We start from the raw sequence: 20,498 nt of genomic DNA on the forward strand, positions 1-20,498 counted from the left end.
TAACCACTGTGCCACCTTGTTAATCAAGAATCAATGAAAATTTGTAATTTAAAATGTCTGTGGAATCTGTAATTATTTTAAAATACGTTTCCAAAGGACTTTACAGAGTTGGCATCAATTTTAAAGGGATCTATTGTACCTTTCTTGGATAAAATATTGCTCGTGTCCTGGCAACCCGTGACCTGGAAGCAGTACCAACAGAAAGGAAGTCAAGATATAGACAGCATGCGGTCACACACAAAGGAAAGCTAGAAGCAGAAGAGTTGAAGAGTGAATGTCCAGATGCAGGCAGAAAGATAAAGCAGACAAAGACAGAAAGAGGAGCACATGGAATTCTTGTGAGGATATCACTCTCAGGAAGAGGTCAGCTTTCGATTTGGCAGGAAGGGAGACAGTTCCTGGAGGCAATGCGCAAACTGACTATAAAAAGGTCCAAATACTCGAAAACTATGTAAACAGCTCAGGGGTGCTAAAGATGTTGGATATTTTTCCACAGAAGTGGCCAACTGGTGAACCAGGGTGTTATAGTTTGCTCAGTTGTAAAGGAACTTTGGAAAGCTACATCATCAGAACTGTCCTGACCCGAGGGAAAGAGCTCATAGACGTGTGCTTTGCTTATGCACCTATGAAACTCGGAGGTGAAGCTCGGACTCCTGATTTGCGCTGCATGTTGTGGGGATGTAATGCCAACACAATGCCCCATTTGCACACGAAGAGTTGGAAATTCTTGTGGTTGTGTAAGATGTGTTGTATCAACAATTAAATGTGAAATTTACCTTTTTATATGAAATATAATTTGCCTGCTAATTCATGTTTAATTTGCATTGGTTCCATGTTAAAGTAAAAGCTACAAAAAGTGGAATCTTGTTGATAATTCATCACTTAGGGGTTATTCGGTAAACTTGGTTGTTTTGGTTTACAATTCCACCGTGGGATCATAACACCGATTATAAACTGACAAATACTCGCAAAACAGTAAACTTCATTCATAGAATTAATGCACTTTCTTACTTCAGCAGCAGTAAATTTTTCTCTGGGTCCTGCTGTGATCCACAGTTTCACACCTATCATCTTTTCCTCGGTGATTTCATCTTTAAAACTGTCAAATACAAAAATGCATCAAGTCTGAAATTACTTTCTCAAAAACATATCCAATACAAGCTTGTTGATCTTTAGCAGTAACACTAAACTTAACCCAAGATATTGTTGCGGATATGGTTCTTGTATTTAGTATATTTAGGTTTTTTTGTCATAGGAATTAAAAGTTTAACTGTGGAAAATGGGATAAATGCAATTAAAACAAGCTTGGAGTCTAGTACACTCAACAGGTTTGGGGTTATGTTTTGTCTTAATGGGCTAATGGCTAGAAAGGCAAGATCATAAAACAGCACGTAGACTTACTTTAGTTAAAGAACTGGAGACGTGATGTCGACAATCCTTATAAGAATAGCAGTCCAGGGGAACATTTTTATTTTGGAAATTAGTACTAAATTAGTTTACATTCAGCAAACCCTGAAAGGTTATAAAACCCATTGACTTCATCATATCAAAGAAGAAATTGTAAATGACGGATAATTAATCTAAAGGTTGATTTTGAGGACAGCCCAGATCATGCTGCATCACCATGGAGAATAGTGGAGCTTAGCAAAGTTTTCTGGTTTCAACTTATCTGGATTTTTTGCTGAGAGAGTTAGTTACAATTAGGACCTTGTGTGATTTGCAGCACACTGACAGAAGATAGCTAAAGTAAATGAAAGTTAGATGTACCTGCACTGTAAGCAGAGTAAAAAAAACTAACTTCATCATTTGACCTACCGAATGTGAGTGAGGCTTGATCTCAGTTTGAATGGTGAGGGAACAGAAACTGGAATATTGGTTTGTTTGAAACTAGCAGAAGAATCTACAATGAATCTACAGTGGTGTGGCAAAGAAAGCAACAAAATGATTAGTTTGGAAGTATTGAAATGGAAATCAGAACAAGGAACTGATACATCCAGTCAAGAGATGGTAAATGAAAGTTTTACCTCTGAGAATAGATGCAGCCAAGGAGATTTTCCGGAGAATTATGGCAAACTATATCGGTTGTCTCAACAGAAGTAAACAACTCCAGGATATCAAAGTATAAGGGAATTCTCAGAGAAAAGTAAGAATTGAACGCGAGTGCATAACGTATGTCTTTAGCAATCATATTGTTAAGTTAACAGTGCTGGTTTTGTTCAAGTCTTTTATACACAATACAATTTGCAATCTGTTTAAAAATGAAATCTTGTGGCGTAGCTCTACTGGTGAAAGCAAATATTCAGATTTATCTTTAAATGTTAACAGTCCCTAACCGGATCATAACAATACATATATTTGTTTATTTTTCTTTCGAATCTGAAAACTCAGGTATTTACTAAAATAATGAGGCCACAAAGTTCATAATTTAACTGAAAATAATTTTACTACACACAAAAATCAAGGAATGTAAATATTAATAGCTACATTATCTTAAATAAAATTAAAAGCACAATGAACACAGATACTTATACTTTAAACTTCTTAACTCAACTTTCCTTCCATACTCATTTGACTTGTACTCCAAATAACTTGTCAGATGGTTATCCAGAATTGAAAGATTAACCACTGATCTGAGTACTGTTCCAAAGATTCATAGAAGAGCTGCAATTTTATGGCCCTTCCATTTATTCTGGCGGGGCTGTTTCTTCAAATCTGCACCAACTGTCCCATGAATGTACACTCCCCATTCAACATAGGCTTTGCTAACCTCTCAAGCATAGCCTTCTCAGGTCAGAACTCCCCTGGTTCTAAAGTTCTTCCACTCTCTTGCTCTCTCTTCTCAGCTTGGCTATCCCAGAAATCCAACTTATTGCCGACAGAATCCTTCCATTATCAAGGAGTTTTCAAAAACCCTTTTTGCCAACACCCAGAATTCCAATTGAAACCTACTTGAAAGAAACATCCTCTCTAGCCAGCTTGTACTAAACTAAAGCCAAACTGTTTGATCAATTACTGGCAGCCAGTTGCTTTTTACAAGAAAATTTTCAGAGAAACCTACTTCTTAAAGGGACCATCATCTCAACATAAAACATAGTCCCCCCTCCCCCCCCGCCAAAAGTATATGGGCCATCAAAATATAAATGAATTCCAAACCAACAGGTTACAGGTTAAACTATTTTCAATGTCATTACCCAGTGTCTTTGAAACATCAGTGATAGACATAGCAATCTTGTTTCAGATCTTAAAAATTTCTACTTTGTATGTATATTATTTTAGGTACTTGTAGCTTTCTAGTTTTAAGAGTTTAAAAGATGGAAGGATTAGTTATTTATAATTAGTTGCCTAGATTCCCTAACTCATAGCCTCCCAAATACCTTTTAAACTGACAATGGCTCTCTGACACCTGTAATTATATGAGAAATTGCATGTATTTGAACTGACCATAATAAAGTTTTGTTTTCCTAATATTCACAAAATGCTGGAGGCATGCTGTCTAGAAGATGTTCACTGCATAATTTGGCAAACCAGCCAGCTATCTTCTAAGCTCATCCGCTCCTGCTTTCTATGAAGTTTATTTATTAGTTGCAAGTAGGCTTACATTAACACTGCAATGAAGTTACTGTGAAAATCCCCTAGTCGCCACACTTAGGCACCTGTTTGGGTACACCGAGGGAGAATTTAGCACAGCCAATGCACCAAACCAGCACATATTTCGGAATGTGGAAGGAAACTGGAGCATCCGGAGGAAACCCACGCAGACACGGGGAGAACGTGCAGACTCCGCACAGACAGTAACTCAAGCCGGGAATCAAACCTAGGTCCCTGGCACTGTGAGGCAGCAGTGCTTTGTCATATCATTAATTGGATGAGATGAGTGGACCAAGTCAACCGGTGCTACAGTAGAGGCGTCTTTGAAACCTATTTTTAACTAATTGTATTTTTGCCTATCCTTTTGTACTAGCCTGACTTCAAAAAGAATCTTGAGTCTCTTCTGAATCTTCAAGACTGATAGTGCTCAGTACAGTCCACCTCATTGTTCTGCTATATATACATGGAGCTAGCAGAATTTGCCATAAGGTATCAGCATCAGGTAAAGCAATTGTTGACAAATACATTAGCCATTAGCTACCTGTGATTAATTTGGAACAGTAAGAAGTTTAACAACACCAGGTTTGTTTGGTAGCAAAAGCCACAAGCTTTCGGAGCCTTAAGCCCCTTCCTCAGGTGAGTGGGAATGATAAGTTAATAGTTTGTGAACAGAATTCCCACTCACCTAAGGGGCTTAAGGCTCCGAAAGCGAGTGGCTTTTGCTACCAAATGAACCTGTTGGACTTTAACCTGGTGTTGTTAAACTTCTTACTGTGTTTTCCTACTTAAAGCATAGGAAAAGTGCTTTGACTTAAATACTTGAATGTCTCAGATGTGTCTCAAATAAAGCAATCACAAGTTAAAAATGCAAACAGACACCTGCCTTTGTATCTTCCAGTTGGCCCGAAGTTTCTTCTGCAATGACTTGTACCCACTACTGGCAGTAAAGAGTTCTTTCTTTGATGCGTTAAAAACTATAGTATTTCGTTGCTCCTTCTCCATGGTTTTCTAAAAGAAAGACAACTTATCTGTGATCATATATTTTCACAATGCTAAAAACGCAAGCAAGAATTTGAATTCAAACATAACCACATGCCAGTTATCCTTCCTAAAGAAAGCTAAAACTGATGAAGACTTGTACTTTCAGATACAAGCTGTGTGAATTTGGTCATGGTTCAGTTCGTACAAAATTATTATTACTATTTAAGATACACACCTGACCACAGAAACTACTACTACTACTGTACAGTTAATCGCAGCATTCTGAACTACATGTTCTGCATTAAAGTGCAGTCTCACCAATTCTCATGCTTCAATTAATTTAACTAAAGAGTAGCTCCACTGTACAGATTAGGAAGATCCCATGTCTATCCCGAGGTTATCTTGCAATTGAAGTATTCAGCGTTGAGATGCTACATTGGCCAGAGTGCCCCGAGTTAGGGACCATGTAAAATCAACCATGGTTGACATCTGATACAATATCACCTTTTGGAAGCAGAAATAAGTAAGATAATTGCTGAGAAATGCAGAAACAATAAGGGCAACAAAATTAGGGGGCATCAACTATCCTAACATTAACTGTGATAAAGTCAGTGCAAAAGGTATAGAGAACACAGAACTCTTGAAATGCATTCAGCAGAAATGTTTTTTCGTAGCCAGCATGCAATAACTCCAACAAGAGAAAGGGCAATTCTGGACTTAGTTTTTTTGGGAATGAAGCCGAGCAGGAGGAAGGGAATTAGTGAGAGAGCATTTTGGTGCTAGTGACTATAATTCAGTTTGACTTCGTGCAGTTATAGAGAAGGATAAAGACCAAGAGTAAAAGGTTTACATTTGGAAAAGGCCAGAGTCATGATTTGGCAAAAGTGGAGTGGAAATAGTTACTTGAAGGTAAATCCGTAACATCAAACTGTAATCGGTCTCAGATTTTATTTTGGTAGAATTTAGTGTATTTGCTCAAACGTGCCATAATGTTAGACCAAAAGACATAGGAGCAGAATTAGGCCGCTCGGCCCATCCAGTCTGCTCCGCCATTCAATTGTGGCTGATATTTTTCTCATCCCCATTCTCCTGCCGTTTCCCCATAACCCCTGATCCCCTTATTAATCAAGAACCTATCTATCTCTGTCTTAAAGACACTCAATGACCTGGCCTCCACAGCCTTCTGCGGCAAAGAGTTCCACAGATTCATCACTCTCTGACTAAAGAAATTCCTCCTCATCTCTGTTTTAAAGGATCGTCCGTTTAGCCTGAAGTTGTGCCCTCTGGTTCTAGTTTTTCCTACTCGTGGAAACATCCTCTCCATGTCCACTCTATCCAGGCCTTGTAGTATCCTGTAAGATCCCCCCTCATCCTTCTAAACTCAATGAGTACAGACCCAGAGTCCTCAACCATTTCTCATACGGCAAGCTCTTCATTAGGAGCTTGTCATATAACCCGCAAAGAGCCAACTTGGTCAAGTTGTCATTTTATGTGAAAATAAAAAGATGTCAGTCGATACTGCCAACAATTATACCTCAGAAACTAACCTGATATAGTATTCACCGAGAAGCAACAGATGATTGTATTAGAAGGAAATACCTCAATTACCCTGTAATTGAAGGATAAGTAGTTAATAATCACTTAAGTTGGATATTTGTATTTCTGCATTTTTCGACTAACACTTGTATGAACGAATTTAAAGCGCTGTCATAATCTGGGAAAGAGAGCCTGAACCTTTGGGATCCACCTATCAAATACACAATGACCCCTGCTGAGATTCCGATCTGAATGAATTGGGTGCTTGTAAAGACATTAAGATAAGAAACAGTTTAAAAAAGGCATTATCTGAAGTGTTAAGGCAATTTGAGCAATTAGCTAGAAACCAACGAATTAAACTTTACAACATTATTGACCAATTAACAATCTCCAACAACATTGGCCAAGGTGGCATAACAGCACCTTTTAGGGATATTAAAAGGGTACGGGAAAAATCTTGTGTGCAAGGGAAACAAATTTAATCTTTGGGGATAGAAGTGAGAATCCCTGGGGATGTGGTGTTTGTAGGACTTCAGGGACAATGGACAACTTCCCTGTCAGATGGGAGTTTATTTTTGTAGTACTGTGCCTGGGCAATTGAGTTTTATATTGCTAGTGTGGATCCCAAGAAAGTTGTAGCGCTCTTGAGAAGCAGTTCAGGGATATCCTACCGGCATGAAGAGTAGAGGTTGTTGTCCGCTTTGGCAGAGTTTCCCTTGTTAGTTAGTTGAAGTTTTAGTTCATTGAATAAGTTGATTAGTTTATAGTTGATTGGTCTTTGATAATTGCAGTATTGTTTCATTTGGCTTATAATAAATAAAGTTCAATATAACTTTTAAACCTGCAACATCTACCATCAAGAAGGACAAGGGCAGCAGGTGCATGGGAACACCTCCAGCTGGAAGTTCCCCTCCAAGCCACACACCCCACCCCGACTTGGTAATATATTGCTGCTACTTCACTGTTGCTGAGTCAAAATCCTGGAACTCCTTCCAAACAGCACTGTAGGTATACCTACAACACAAGGATTGCAGTGGTTCAAGGGGGCAGCTCACCACCGCCTTCTCAAGGGCAATTATGGATGGGCAATAAATGCTGGCCTAGCCACCGACACCCATATCCCATGAAATAAAAAGTTATTCCCTAATTCAGTGTTTGAGTCTTTGCCAGATGGTTATATCTCTGTAGAATAAAATAAGTTTAAAAGGATAATTCAGGTTCCAATAATTAAGCTGCATGGAACTAAATTCAATTAGGCTTAAATTCATTAAATATCCTTTCAAAATGTACAAGAGCAGAGGGAACCATTCAGGAGGAAATAGAGAGAGTTCAAAGCAAATAGGCTTCCAGAAAGGAAAAGGAATAGGACTCCCAAATTTAGTGTCCTCTGATGTCAAAAACCACGTACGGTAGGATACAAGAAAAATGGGAAGCTTATGTCAGATACCAAGAGTTCAGTATTGTGGGAAGCCTGGGAGTTATACAAAATGCAGGAGTGAAATTAGGAAAGCAAAGAGAGGGCAAGAAAGAATATTGGAAAGTAAATCAAGAAATATCTAAACATGTTTTATAAATATGTAAAGAGCAAGGTAATAACTAAGAAAAGGGTAGAGAAAACATTTTAAGGACATTCTGAAGGCCTCACTGAAAAGGGGGCAAAATGACATTGGTGCATGGGAGAAACTATGTGCTACATGGCAGTGCCTTATCCAACAAGCTGCAACACGTTCGGAAACTGACTGCCTAAACTCTGCTGCAGAGAAACAACAAAAGCAGAAGGAGAGAAAGTAGAACTCTAGCTTGAGAACTCACTTCCTTGGAGCAAATCTGTCCTGGCTGCCCAAATACCTGTGACTCCAGGATTGGCCTGCTGAGTCCCCTGAGGGCACACAAATCATGAAGCTTGAAAGATACCATCCTCCATTTGAGGGACCGATGAGAGTGAAGAATACAAAGTAACTAACTACTTACTGCAAAAAGAAGTCCAAAACAAAGGATGAAGGTGGAGAAAGAAAGATATAAATACTAAGATTTGGAGCTAGCATATAATTTTCTATTAATTTAATGAAAACCATCCTTCTCAAATTGTAGAGTATTATAGTCAGCTTACTGTAGAGATAATCTCTATATCCAGTGATATTTGGCATGGTTAGGTTATGCACTAAACTATGAAGAAATTGGTTTAAAGTTTTTTTTAAAAGTTATAGCATGTATAATGCATTGTTAAAAGTTTCAGCTTTTTTTTTCCTATCCAGTAAAAAGTACTGCTGGGAACCTGATGATACACATTCCTAAACATGGGAAGCAGGCCTGGCATTCCTTCCCCATGGTTCTCAAATGATTAAAGTAGTAAGCCCTTTAATAGCTATCTAATGGTTATAAATCCTTTGATGTAAGCATGCACAAAGCTCTAGGAGCTGGAACTGAGACATCATTATACAGTAGCCATCGACAACTTTCTCCATTTGGGAAGCAAATGGAATCAACCTGGAGATAGTTAGATTTTAGAAATGATCTTATTACAAGTTTCCTGCTTTGGGGAAGTCAACTTCTCTCCTGTCAGCCAAGAACTGGAACTTGCAAATTTATACATTGCATGAATCGTAGGGAGAGCATGCCAGAGGACTCAAGTTTAGCCTTTTACCATGGCATTTTGCACCAGAGTTTGGCCACCATGCACTTGTGCCTACTTTTAAAAGTCGGTAGATTTCACACTACCATGTTTCATTCAGGTTAAAAATAGTAGACTAATTTCTTTAAAATAATTATTGCACATGATATACAGCAGATACAAATCTTTGCCTACAAAACCGTTGAAGAAAGAGAGTCAAAAATCATTAACTCATTACATGGATTAAAAAGTTAAATGAACACCGTTATACACAGAGCCCCATTTCATTGTTTCAGATAAATAGACAGTCAAAAAGAGACAGCTAAGATCTTTTGGGGCTTATGAGGATAGGTTTTAAATCTCATGTCCAGCACATAAAAAAGCACTGCTTTCGCACCGCAGAATTCTCCTTGTATGACACATTTGATTAGGGCAACTGACAATGTAAGAGCATATATCCAATGCCGGCAGCTTAGCCCTGAAGACTTCATTCATGCTATAGCTCTGGATCTGATGTTTATGATCGATTGAAGACAATTTTGATGGAAGCACTCAAGCAGTTGCATTTGTTTCCTGTACTGAACCTGTGATTCTGACCCATACAAGAGGGTGATGATACCATCTCTGAATACTTGAATTTTAGTAGAAATTCATAGTGAATAGTTTTGCCTGGCATGCTTTGAGGGGAAATGTTGGCCATGGACAGTCGATTGTTTATGTCCATGTCAACAGTGGAATCATCTGAGATAATGCTATTTACATAGGTAAACTATTTAACAGAATTGAGGTTTTTGCTGTTCTCAGGGCTATGATTGGGAAAGGACTTCTGTTTTTTTTAAGGCTAACAGTAAGACCAAAGGCATTTGCTGCCTCAGAGAAACAGTTTACAATGAGCTGCGTTGCGTCTGTGTGTACCAGAAGGGCGCAAGTGTCAGCACACAAGTTCCACAGTGTATTTTTCTGTAGTTTTGATATATGCCAGTAGTCATTGCAGGTGAAGAAACTGATGTCTGTTCAGAAGCGAATGTATATGCCCTCTGTCAGATCTGCCTTTGACTTGAAGCATCATATTGGAGAGAAAAGGGTTGGTGCCAGAACACCACTGAAGATAGGGAAACTATTCAGCGGGCTCCTTTCTGCTTGACCTGGCCTTTCTGGTCTTCGTAAAGTTCATGAAAAATGGGTAAGAAACCTTGGAGAGCAGCCCTTTCTCGTTTGTAATTTCCAAAGATTGTCCCAACTGATTCTATTGAATGGCTTGATGAGATCTCAAAGCAGTGTACAGGCCTATGTTATGTTCCCTACACCTCTCCTGGATCTGTCTCAGTACAAATATAATGTCTGCAGTTCCCTGATTGGGCCTGAATCTGTACTGACTTTCAGCAGCTATTTTTGGAACAAGTCTTTTTAAGAGTACCATGGTCAAGATTTTGCCTGCAATGGAGAGCAAGGTGATGCAGTCAGACTTCTCTCCCTTTTTTTTGTAGAGGGAGGCAGTACATCCCGAAGGTCCTGAGGAATTGTCCGTTTCTACCAGGAGGCTGTAAACAAATATGTAAGCCTACCAAGGATCACATCTCCTCCCTGTTTATAGCTGGAATCCAAACTGTTCCAGGGACTGTGTACAATTTTAGTTGTGCTGTGGTGGTCTTGATCTTTTCATGAACTGGTGGTTGAGCCAGCTCAGACTTCACTTCCCTCTGGGAGACTTTGTAATGGACATCTCCTGCATCAACCACTGATCATCAAATAGCCTCTTAAAATGTTCTGACAATTGGTACAAGATTGACTATTTATCTGCGAGCAGCGTTATACCATCCGAATATTTTGGCGGTGCCTGCACCTGGTAGGAAGGTCTATGTAGAGATCTCAAAGCTTCATAGGCTGATCTCATATCTCCCATATCGGCATACATTTATAACATCTCAGTGAGCATTGTCCACCAGTTATTTTGGATGACTCAGAGATTGGTTTCCAAAGTGCTGTAGGCTTCCCAAATAAACAGTTATTGTAGCTAATCTCGATTTTTTTCTGGTTGAGAAGCTGACTGGTCCCAGAGTTGTTTCTTGTGGGACAGATTTTAACTGTTCCCATTGCTTTGCTGGATTATTATTGCCCAGATACAGGTCACCGTGGAATCTATCTTCAAGCTTCCTCTGGAAAACTGCTTTTGCTTCTGGTAGATTAAATCGATAAACTCTTATCGTTTGATTGTTTGCGAGCCTTTCCTTTTGGGTAATGTTTTGATTCTGAAGGCAACTTTAGCTTCAACCAGCCTGAAGTCAGTACAACAGGCAGCACTGGGCATAACTATTGTGCAGCATGCCCCATGTGTCAATTTAGTCCATCAGAATACATTCCAAAAAGGTCTAGTGCTTTGAGAGTGGATGCCTCTAGGTGATTGCATGAGGCCTTCAGGTGGAATAGAGGATTAGTCATGTTAAATTCATGGTCCATGCAGAACCCCAGCAAAGTTAACTGTTATGACTAGTTGCCAATGCTATATCAGCCCAAGGCACCTTGCTCTTGGTCACTCCCAATTTGTGTGTTGAAATCTCCAGGTCTGATGAGCTTATCCTCGAAGTCAACATCCAGTAGTGGGTTGAGGAGGGCACGGCAAAAGCCTTCGTTGGCTACTATATTAGCTTGGAAAGAATGTGCTGATAATAATTGCAAACTGGTTATCCTGGTTGTAAGGATACGAGTCAATCAAAAAAACAAATGGGGAGGTTGACGTTTGCTAGCAATGGTGTTCATCATAAATCCAGCATTTGAGATGCATCCTTCCATCTTTACTTTCCCTTATTACCCATTCCATAATCCATCAACAATTCCTTTTTTACGAAACATTTCACTGAGCACTCTGATGTCAGTGTTTAGCAGGGCAAGCTCCCTGGCTACGAATTCAGAATGAATTTTCAGAGTGTCTGCTGTCATCTGAATCTGACAGCGTGTGAACATTCCAGCATGCTAGATTCCAGATGTTTTCTTTCTTTTTCTTTTTGTTACTTCGTCTTTTTGTAACAATGTAGGAGATGCCTGTTGGCTGTGATAAGCAAACCAGGTGAGTCGAGACAAAAGTTGGGCCTTTTCTAGGACTGTCTCCATTCAGAGCAAGCCCTGCTAGCCCTACAGAAGGCTGTTTTGTCACACAGGTGACAAAATGTGGCCTGATGTTGTCATTTCAGGTGAACAGTCAAATGACCCATACTACTGAGCTGCCTATGTGTAAAATAGAAGTTTTACACGTCATCTTACACCTGCCACTTTCACCACTACCCCATTGCTGTAGGACTATCCCATCATGACTATTGTTGGTGTCCCTGGTAGGCCTCTCTTTCCAGTTATTTATTCTATAAACCAATTTAGTTGCATTACTTTTTTGTCATTTAAATTTTTAGAGAAGACAAAACCATTATCTTCAGTTCTGGTTACAAACACCACTCCCGATCAACTGACTCTACACCCCTATCTACTTGATATTTGATGACCCGTTGATCTCAGGCTGATTTTCCTTTGTCTGCATTGGAGTGCCACTTTGGCTGCAGTAGAGTAATTAAGTTGGATTTTGATAACTGAGAGAGTGAATAAGGTGATCCTTTCATTTCCTACCTTTCCTCAGAAAGAAGAGCAGTGATCTTAATAAGTAGGACCTGGGGACTTTAATATTCTCTAAACAAGAGGAAGCAAAGGGAGTAATTTAAGGGCAAGTCATAGCAGGGCAACTCGGCCATGAGGAATGGTCTTCCTGGGGGATGTGGGAAGTCCAGGACACTTTCACGTGTGCAGGAAATATCTTCAGCTGCAGTCACATCCATGCTTTGGAGCTGGTGCTGTGACAGGGACTGGAGTCACCGTGGAACATTTGCAAGGATGAGATCTTTGTGTATAGCATGTACAGTGAGGTGGTCACACCGCAGGTAAAGAGTGCGCAGGCAGAAAGGGAAGGGATGATTGCCAGACAGGGTAAAAGCACAAGGCAGGTAGATTTTCTGTCCCCTCTGGGTTTTTCAGGGAAATGCAGCAAAAGTCAACCAAGTGCATGGCTCCACGAGTGGCTCAGCTGCACAATGTGCAGAGGGATGTGACACCATGATGATATGTTGCCTCTGAGGTGCCAGGGTGAATGATGTCACTGAGCAGCTGCAGGACACTAAAGGAGGAGGGTGAACAGTGGTTGTGGCCCATATTGATACCAATGACATAGGTCAAAAGGAAGATGCGATCCAGAGAGCAGAATATTAGGGAGCTAGGAAATAAATTCAAAAGCAGTACTTCAAAAGGTAGTTATCTCAGGATTACGCCACACAGTAGTGTCATCGGGAATAGGAGAATAGAAATCATAGAAACTCGACAGCACAGAAAGAGGCCATTCGGCCCATCGAGTCAGCACCAACCACAGTCCCACCCAGGCCCTACCCCCATATCTCTACATATTTTACCTACTAATCCCTCTAACCTACGCATCCCAGGACACTAAGGGCAATTTTACCATGGCCAATCAACCTAACCCACACATCTTTGGACTGTGGGAGGAAACCGGAGCACCCGGAGGAAACCCATGCAGACACGAGGAGAATGTGCAAACTCCACACAGACAGTGACCCAAGCTGGGAATCGAACCCAGGTCCCTGGAGCTGTGAAGCAGCAATGCTAACCACTGTGCTACCGTGCTGCCTAGCCCAGCTGAATGTGTCGCTGGGGATATGATATAAGAGGGAGCGATTTAGATTCCTGACACATTGAGAGTGATTCAGCGGAAGATGAGTTATGTACAAGTTGGGTGGATTGCACCCCAGCAGAACCTGGACCAAAATCTTCGCAGGGCTATTTTTTGTACTGTTGGGGATGGTTTAAAGTAGAATGGCAGGGGGATGACAAGAGAGGAAAACAAGATGGAAATGAAAGTCAGAAAAGTAGAAAGCAAATGTGAAAGGCAGAGGAAACAAGGGCTAGCAGCAGAGGTCCTTAGCATAAGTAAAATGTGTAAAAGTATTGAAAAGACAACTCTAAAGGCACTGTATCAGGATGCACGGAGCACTCTCACACAATAAGTTAGATGAATTAACAGTGCAAATAGATATAAATGGGTGCAACATGGTTGTGATTATGGACAGTAAGAAGTCTCACAACACCAGGTTAAAGTCCAACAGGTTTATTTGGTAGCAAATACTATAAGCTTTCGGAGCGCTGCCCCTTCGTCAGATGGAGTAGATATCTGTTCTCCAACAGTGCACAGAGACACAGAAATCAAGTTACAGAATACTAATTAGAATGCAAATCTCTACAGCCAGCCAGGTCTTAAAGGTACAGATAATGTGGGTGGAGAGAACATTAAACACCCTCCATCCACATTATCTGTACCTTTAAGTCCTGGCTGGCTGTAGAGATTTGCATTCTAATTAGTATTCTGTAACTTGATTTCTGTGTCTCTGTGCACTGTTGGAGAACAGATATCCACTCCATCTGACGAAGGGGCAGCGCTCCGAAAGCTTATGGTATTTGCTACCAAATAAACCTGTTGGACTTTAACCTGGTGTTGTGAGACTTCTTACTGTACTTACCCCAGTCCAACGCTGGCATCTCCACATTGTGATTATGGAGACATGGCAGCAGGGTGACAAAGGCTGGTAACTGAATATCTAAGGGTACTCGATATTTAGGAAGGACAGGCAAAAAGGAAAAGGTGGTGGGGTGGTGTTGTTAATTAAGAATGAAATCAGTGCAATTGTGAGAAAGGATATTGGCTCAGAAAATCTAGATGTCGTCTAGGTGGAGTTAAGAAGCAAATTATGGGGTGGGGGAGGGGGGGACATTAGTGGTAGCTGTCTTTAAGCCTCCAAACAATAGTGGTAAAGAAAGAAATGACTTTAAACAGGAAATTAGAGATGCACATAACATGGGTGACTTTAATCTATACACAAATTGAGCAAACCGAATTATCAATAATTCTGTGGTGGATTAATTAGTGGAGTATGTATGAGTTGTTTTAGACCAAAATGTCAGGGAACTAACTAGGAAACATGCACAATATCAAATCCGGAACAGAACTGAGAAACGGTTCATTAATAACCTTGTTGTGTGGGGTCCTTTAGAGAACAGTGACTATAACAAAATAAGTAGTACGACCTGAAAGTAGGCTCCTATACAAGGGAAACCACAAAGATATGAGGGACGAGTTGTTTACGAAAGATTGGAGAATTTTGTTAAAAGGCATGACGGTGGATAGGCAATGGCTAATGTTTAAGGAATAAATGTATGCATTGCAACAGTTATACTATAATCCCTTTCTGGCATAAAAACACAACAAGAAAAGCAGCCCAACCATGGCTAACAAAAGAAATTAAGGATAGCATCAGATCTAAAGAGGAGTCATATAAAGTTGCTAGGAAAAATAGTTTGAGGATTGGGAGCAGTTTAGAATTCAGCGAAGGAGGACCAAGAGATTGATTAGGAGGGGAAAAGAGTATGGGAGTAAACTTGCAAGTAACATCAAAATGGACAATAAAAAGAAAAAAAAACAAAGGTCCCACAAGGCTGATTCGTCAAAAAAGCAAAAGCTCATGGGATATAGGGGAATAAGACAAACCAGATCAAAAGCTGGCTTAGTAACAGGAAACAAAGGGCAATGGTCAATGGATGCTTTTGCAAATGGAAAGTTGTTTCAAGTAGTGTTCATGATGTGGAGATGCCGGCGTTGGACTGGGGTGAACACAGTAAGAAGTCTCTCAACACCAGGTTAAAGTCCAACAGGTTTATTTGGTAGCAAATACCATAAGCTTTCGGAGCACTGCTCCTTCGTCAGATGGAGTGGAAATGTACTCTCAAACAGTGCAAACAGACAAAATCAAGTTGCAGAATACTGATTAGAATGCGAATCCTACAGCCAGCCAGGTCTTAAAGGTACAGACAATGTGGGTGGAGGGAACATTAAACACAGGTTAAAGAGATGTGTATTGTCTCCAGACAGAACAGCTAGTGAGATTCTGTAAGCCCAGGTAGTAGCCCAAGTAGTGTTCCACAGGGTTCGGGATCCTTGCTGTTTGTGTTATGTATTAATGATTTGAAATGGGGGTGGGGAACATGATTGAAAAATGTGAAGAAGCACAAAGATTGGCCGAGTAGTGGATAGTATAGAGGAAAGCTAAAGTCTACTAAACAATATCAATGGGATGATGGAGTGGGCTGTAAAGTGGCAGATCGATTTAAACATAGAGAAGTACAAGGTAATGGGTTTAGAAGTCAAACAGTTATAGGGAATACAAAATAAATGGGAACATACTGAGAAGGGTAGATGAAGTGAGAGACCTCGGCATACAAGTACACAGATCATAGCCTAAAGGCAGCAGTTCAAGTAGACAAGGTTGTAAAGAAGGCATATGGAATGCTCTCCTTCACTGGCAGAGGTATAGAATATAAAAATAAGGATATAATGTTGGCATTGTAGAAAGCACAGATGAGGCCACAACTGGAGTATTGCGTGCTGTTCTGGTTACAGGGCGGCACGGTAGCACAGTGGTTAGCACTGCTGCTTCACAGCTCCAGGGACCTGGGTTCGATTCCAGGCTTGGGTCACTGTCTGTGTGGAGTTTGCACATTCTCCTCGTGTCTGCGTGGGTTTCCTCCGGGTGCTCCGGTTTCCTCCCACAATCCAAGGATGTGCAGGTTAGGTTGATTGGCTATGCTAAAATTGTCCCTTAGTGTCCTGAGATGCGTAGATTAGAGAGATTAGTGGGTAAAATATGTAGGGATATGGGGGTAGGGCCTGGGTGGGATTGTGGTCGGTGCAGACCCGATGGGCCAAATGGCCTCTTTCTACACTGTAGGGTTTCTATGATTCACAGTGCCGGGGACCCGGGTTAGATTCCCAGCTTGGGCCACTGTGCGGAGTCTGCATATTCTTCCCTCGTCTGCGTGGGTTTTCTCTGGTTTCCTCCCGCAGTCTGAAAGATGTGCTGGTTAGGTGCATTGGCAATGCTAAATTCTCCCTCAGTGTACCCGAACAGCCGCCGGAGTGTGGTGACTAGGGAATTTTCACAATAACTCCGCTGCAGTATTAATGTAAGCCTACTTGTGACTACTAAATAAACATATTACAGGAACTATGCAATTGCTCTGGACAGTGTGCAGAGGTTTACAGGAATGTTGCTAGGGCTAGAAAAATGTAGCTATGAGGAGAGATTGGGTAGGTTGGAGTTATGTTCCTTGGAACAAAGGCGGCTGAAAGGTGTCTTGATAGAGGTGTGCAAAATTATGAGGGGAAGAGACAGAGTGGCTGTGCCTTTGTGATCATTGAACCCATCAGGTCTCCTCCACTTGGTCCACAAACATAAATTAGCAGAAATGTCCTTTTTAAGTTTAACTTGTCTTCATATTTTACTTCAAAATAAATATACTTGTGAATCTCCCATGGCTATTCACAGTTAATTCGGCAAGTATTTTGATAATTAAAAGTATATTTCTCAGACAGAAATGGTCTTGTGACTGATAGAATGTATGAAGCACAATTAGCAAGGCAAAGTAAAAGTAACATTTTTGTTGTGCTTAGATTAAGTAGTCTGAAAGTATGCAGTATGGGAGACTGCAAATAGTTATGAACTGAATATAATCATGTTCCTTACTATCTGCCATTTCACAGTGGCACATGGAAATCATTTCATTAGATGGCAATAAGATTTTGGTAGTTCTGAATAAGAGACTATAAACAGAAGGATAAATGGATGACACTAAATGAGTTTATTCTTACAAGCTAATAGCAGCACAGGTTATGCCAATGGAATAGGTACTTCATGTATGTTGGAAATGGCTGGCTACTTTAGAAGAATTACACAATGTTGCAGCGGTGAACAATTCATCTAGGACAAACCTTCATATAAAATCAAATGTGAGTACCAATTATGAATTATCACACCCCCCCCATCTGTGAAAAATCAATGCACAAATGGAAGGCAATTCATTGCAGAAGTTTATGCTAATATAATCCAATACAATCTACACCATAAATTGAAGAGATTGTATTTGACAATTCACACCTTCAGTAATAAACGACAACTGTATCTGCATGGAAGATCCTCTGAAAGTGATTGACAAGTTGGATTTGCATAACATCAGCGTCCCAAGTGAAGTGTATTCCCTTCAAAAATGATGAACTTTAGGGAACTTTCTCAGTGTCAAGTTACTCATTCTGGTAACTAATAGCGAGTTGGTGGAAGTAATGTTGGAAATGGGTTCACCAACTAGCGGTTCCACCATAATCTCTATGGTTACTATTCACCAACAGATGCTCAGTACAGATGGCGAGGTGGGGGCTTTATAAGCGCATGCGTCTCTCTCGGTATCTGGACAGGTGATTAAAATCCCAGCCCATACGACAAGGGGAAGTCCTGCACCGCCACAGTTTTTTTTTACAAAGCCTTCGCAACCCGCCTACAGCTGCTTACCTGTAAACTCCGCCACCATCTTCCTCCCCTTCATGAGTGGAAGCCGCGCTGCATCCTGGGCCGGTAACCAGGGCGCCCGCGCTGCATCCTGGGCTGGTAACCAGGGCGCCGCGCTGCATCCTGGGCCGGTAACCAGGGCGCCGCGCTGCATCCTGGGCCGGTAACCAGGGCAGAAGCTCCTACGGTTGCTAAGAAGGTGAAGCCCAAACGATGGACTGGAATCAGCCGGAGCTGCGCCAGGACGAGAAGCAAATGCGGGGGGTCATAGAAGGAACCACGACAAAAATGTGGACTACCACGACAAATTGTGTGAAATCGATTCCCCCTATACATGCTACGAAAATATATATTCTATCAGAATTGATGAGACTAGAAACATATATGGGCTGACTTCTGACAGGACTCCATGGAAAACCGTTATTCAGAGGAAAAACATTAATGGGATTTGTCTATCGGCGTCCAAATAATAATGGTAAAGTAGAGAATGACATTCAACAGGAGATACATGCTACAGTAACCACGGTTGACTTTAATCCACACATTTAAGTTTATTTGTTGGTGTCACAAGTAAGTTTACATTAACACTGCAATGAAGTTACTGTGAAAATCCCGGCACCTGTTCGGGTACGCTGCGGGAGAGTTTGGCATAGCTAATGCACCTAACCGGCATGTCTTTTGGACTGTGGGAGGAAACCGGAGCACCCGGAGGAATTCCATGCAGACACGGGGAGAACGTGCAGACTCCGCACAGACGATGACCCAAGCTGGGAATCAAACCTGAGTCCCTGTATCTCTTTTAAGGTACCAACATAATAAACTAACTCAAATTAACTAAGGGACAAATTAAAAGGGCAGCTGCCCAAAAGGAGGGGGAACAGCCCGAACAAAAAACAAAGTCGAAAGGAAACTTAAAACATGAAGTCAAAAGGTGATTATCGGGGTTGATAATACACCCAAGCCCCTGCGGTGCCCAGCGGGCACGGAAGGCGTCAACTGCACCCGTGGACACTGCATGTTCCCTCTCCAGGGACACCTAGTCATGAATATAGCCGCGGTAGAGGGGCAGACGGTCAGGATGGATGACCCCGCCGATCTCCCGCTGCCTGGACCTATTGGTGGCCCACCTCGCCAGGCCCAGGAGCAGGTTCACAAGGAGGTCGCCCTCCCGACCCGCCCCTCTCCGCACCAAGTGCCCATAGATCAGGAGCGAGGGACTGAAGTGCAAACAAAACATCAATAAAAGATTTTTGAGGAAAACAAAAAGGATGTGCAATCTAAAACATAGAATGTAGACATGGTCCACGGACTCCACAAGACCACAGAAGGGGCAAGCTTGAGAGCCCGTGAATCTAAAGAATCTACGGTTGTACGGTACTGCTGCATGCAGGAACCTTCACCCCAGGTCCCCAAGATAATTGGGGGGAACCCTCCGTAGAGGAACCTCCACTGGAGACCTCCGCCGCCTGGCAGCAACAAGGCCCGCCAAGGTGTATCCGGGCGACAGGCGAGAACCCTTTAGTGGAAGGTGTGCAGCAGCAGCCCGTACAGGAAACGCCTCCGTGCAGTGGAAAAAGGCACAGAGGACATTTCCATGAGGCTGCACATGTTGTGGGGCACCTGACCCGGGGGTGGGGGTGGGGAGTCTAGGCTTTGGGCCAATGTGAAATTCCGTCCGAGCAAAAGCCTCAATTAGGGATATCTTTCATTGCCAACCAAATAAACAAACTCAAATCAACTTAGGGACAAATTAAAAGGGGCAGCTCCCCAAAAGGAGGGGGAACAGCCCGAACAAAAAACAAAGTCAAAAGGAAACTTAAAACATTAAATCATAATGTGGTTTTCGGGGTTTATAATACACCCCAACCCCTGCGGTGCCCAGTGGGCGCAGAAGGCGTCAACTGCACCCGTGGACACCGCATGCTCCCTCTCCAGGGACACCTGACTGTGAATATAGCTGCGGTAGAGGGGCAGACAGTCAGGATGGATGACCCCGTTGATCGCCCGCTGCTTGGACCTGTTGATGGTTCACCTCGCCAGGCTCAAGGAGCAGGTTCACGAGGAGGTCGCCCTCCTGACCCGCCCCTCTCCGCACCAGGTGCCCGTAGATCAGGAACATGGGACTGAAGTGCAAACAAAACATCAGTAAAAGGTTTTTCAGGTAAACAAAAAGTGAGTGCAACCTAAGACACAAAACGTAGACATGGTCCATGGACTCCACAAGACCACAGAAGGGTCAAGCTTGGGAGCCCGTGAACCGAACGAACCTACGGTTGTACAGGACTGCTGCGTGCAGCACCCTCCACCCCAGGTCCCCAAGATAATTGGGGGAGATCCCTCCGTAG

The 20,498-nt window shown here is 41.9% G+C and overlaps 1 protein-coding gene across 6 annotated transcripts in view; it reads right to left on the reverse strand.

Moving 5' to 3' along the window:
• Positions 1-18,205, reverse strand: part of ift52 (intraflagellar transport 52 homolog (Chlamydomonas)) — a 39,380-nt gene extending 21,175 nt beyond the window's left edge. The window contains exons 1-4 of one of the 6 annotated variants that reach the window (XM_078236153.1): positions 18,157-18,203; positions 6,117-6,178; positions 4,472-4,596; positions 1,012-1,099 (exon numbers count right to left, since the gene is read on the reverse strand). In XM_078236153.1, coding sequence (XP_078092279.1) covers positions 1,012-1,099; positions 4,472-4,590 — 207 coding nt within the window. In that variant the 5' untranslated portion in view covers positions 4,591-4,596; positions 6,117-6,178; positions 18,157-18,203. Of the gene's footprint in view, positions 1-1,011; positions 1,100-1,401; positions 1,446-1,815; positions 1,906-4,467; positions 4,597-6,116; positions 6,179-8,215; positions 8,240-18,156 lie in introns of those variants that run through there. The other 5 variants (XM_078236154.1, XM_078236155.1, XM_078236158.1 and 2 more) reach the window with 5 other exon arrangements.
• Between the last annotated feature and the right edge of the window lie 2,293 nt (positions 18,206-20,498).

Source organism: Mustelus asterias, chromosome 20 (genome assembly GCF_964213995.1).
Source record: "Mustelus asterias chromosome 20, sMusAst1.hap1.1, whole genome shotgun sequence".
NCBI classification, from domain to species: domain Eukaryota; kingdom Metazoa; phylum Chordata; class Chondrichthyes; order Carcharhiniformes; family Triakidae; genus Mustelus; species Mustelus asterias.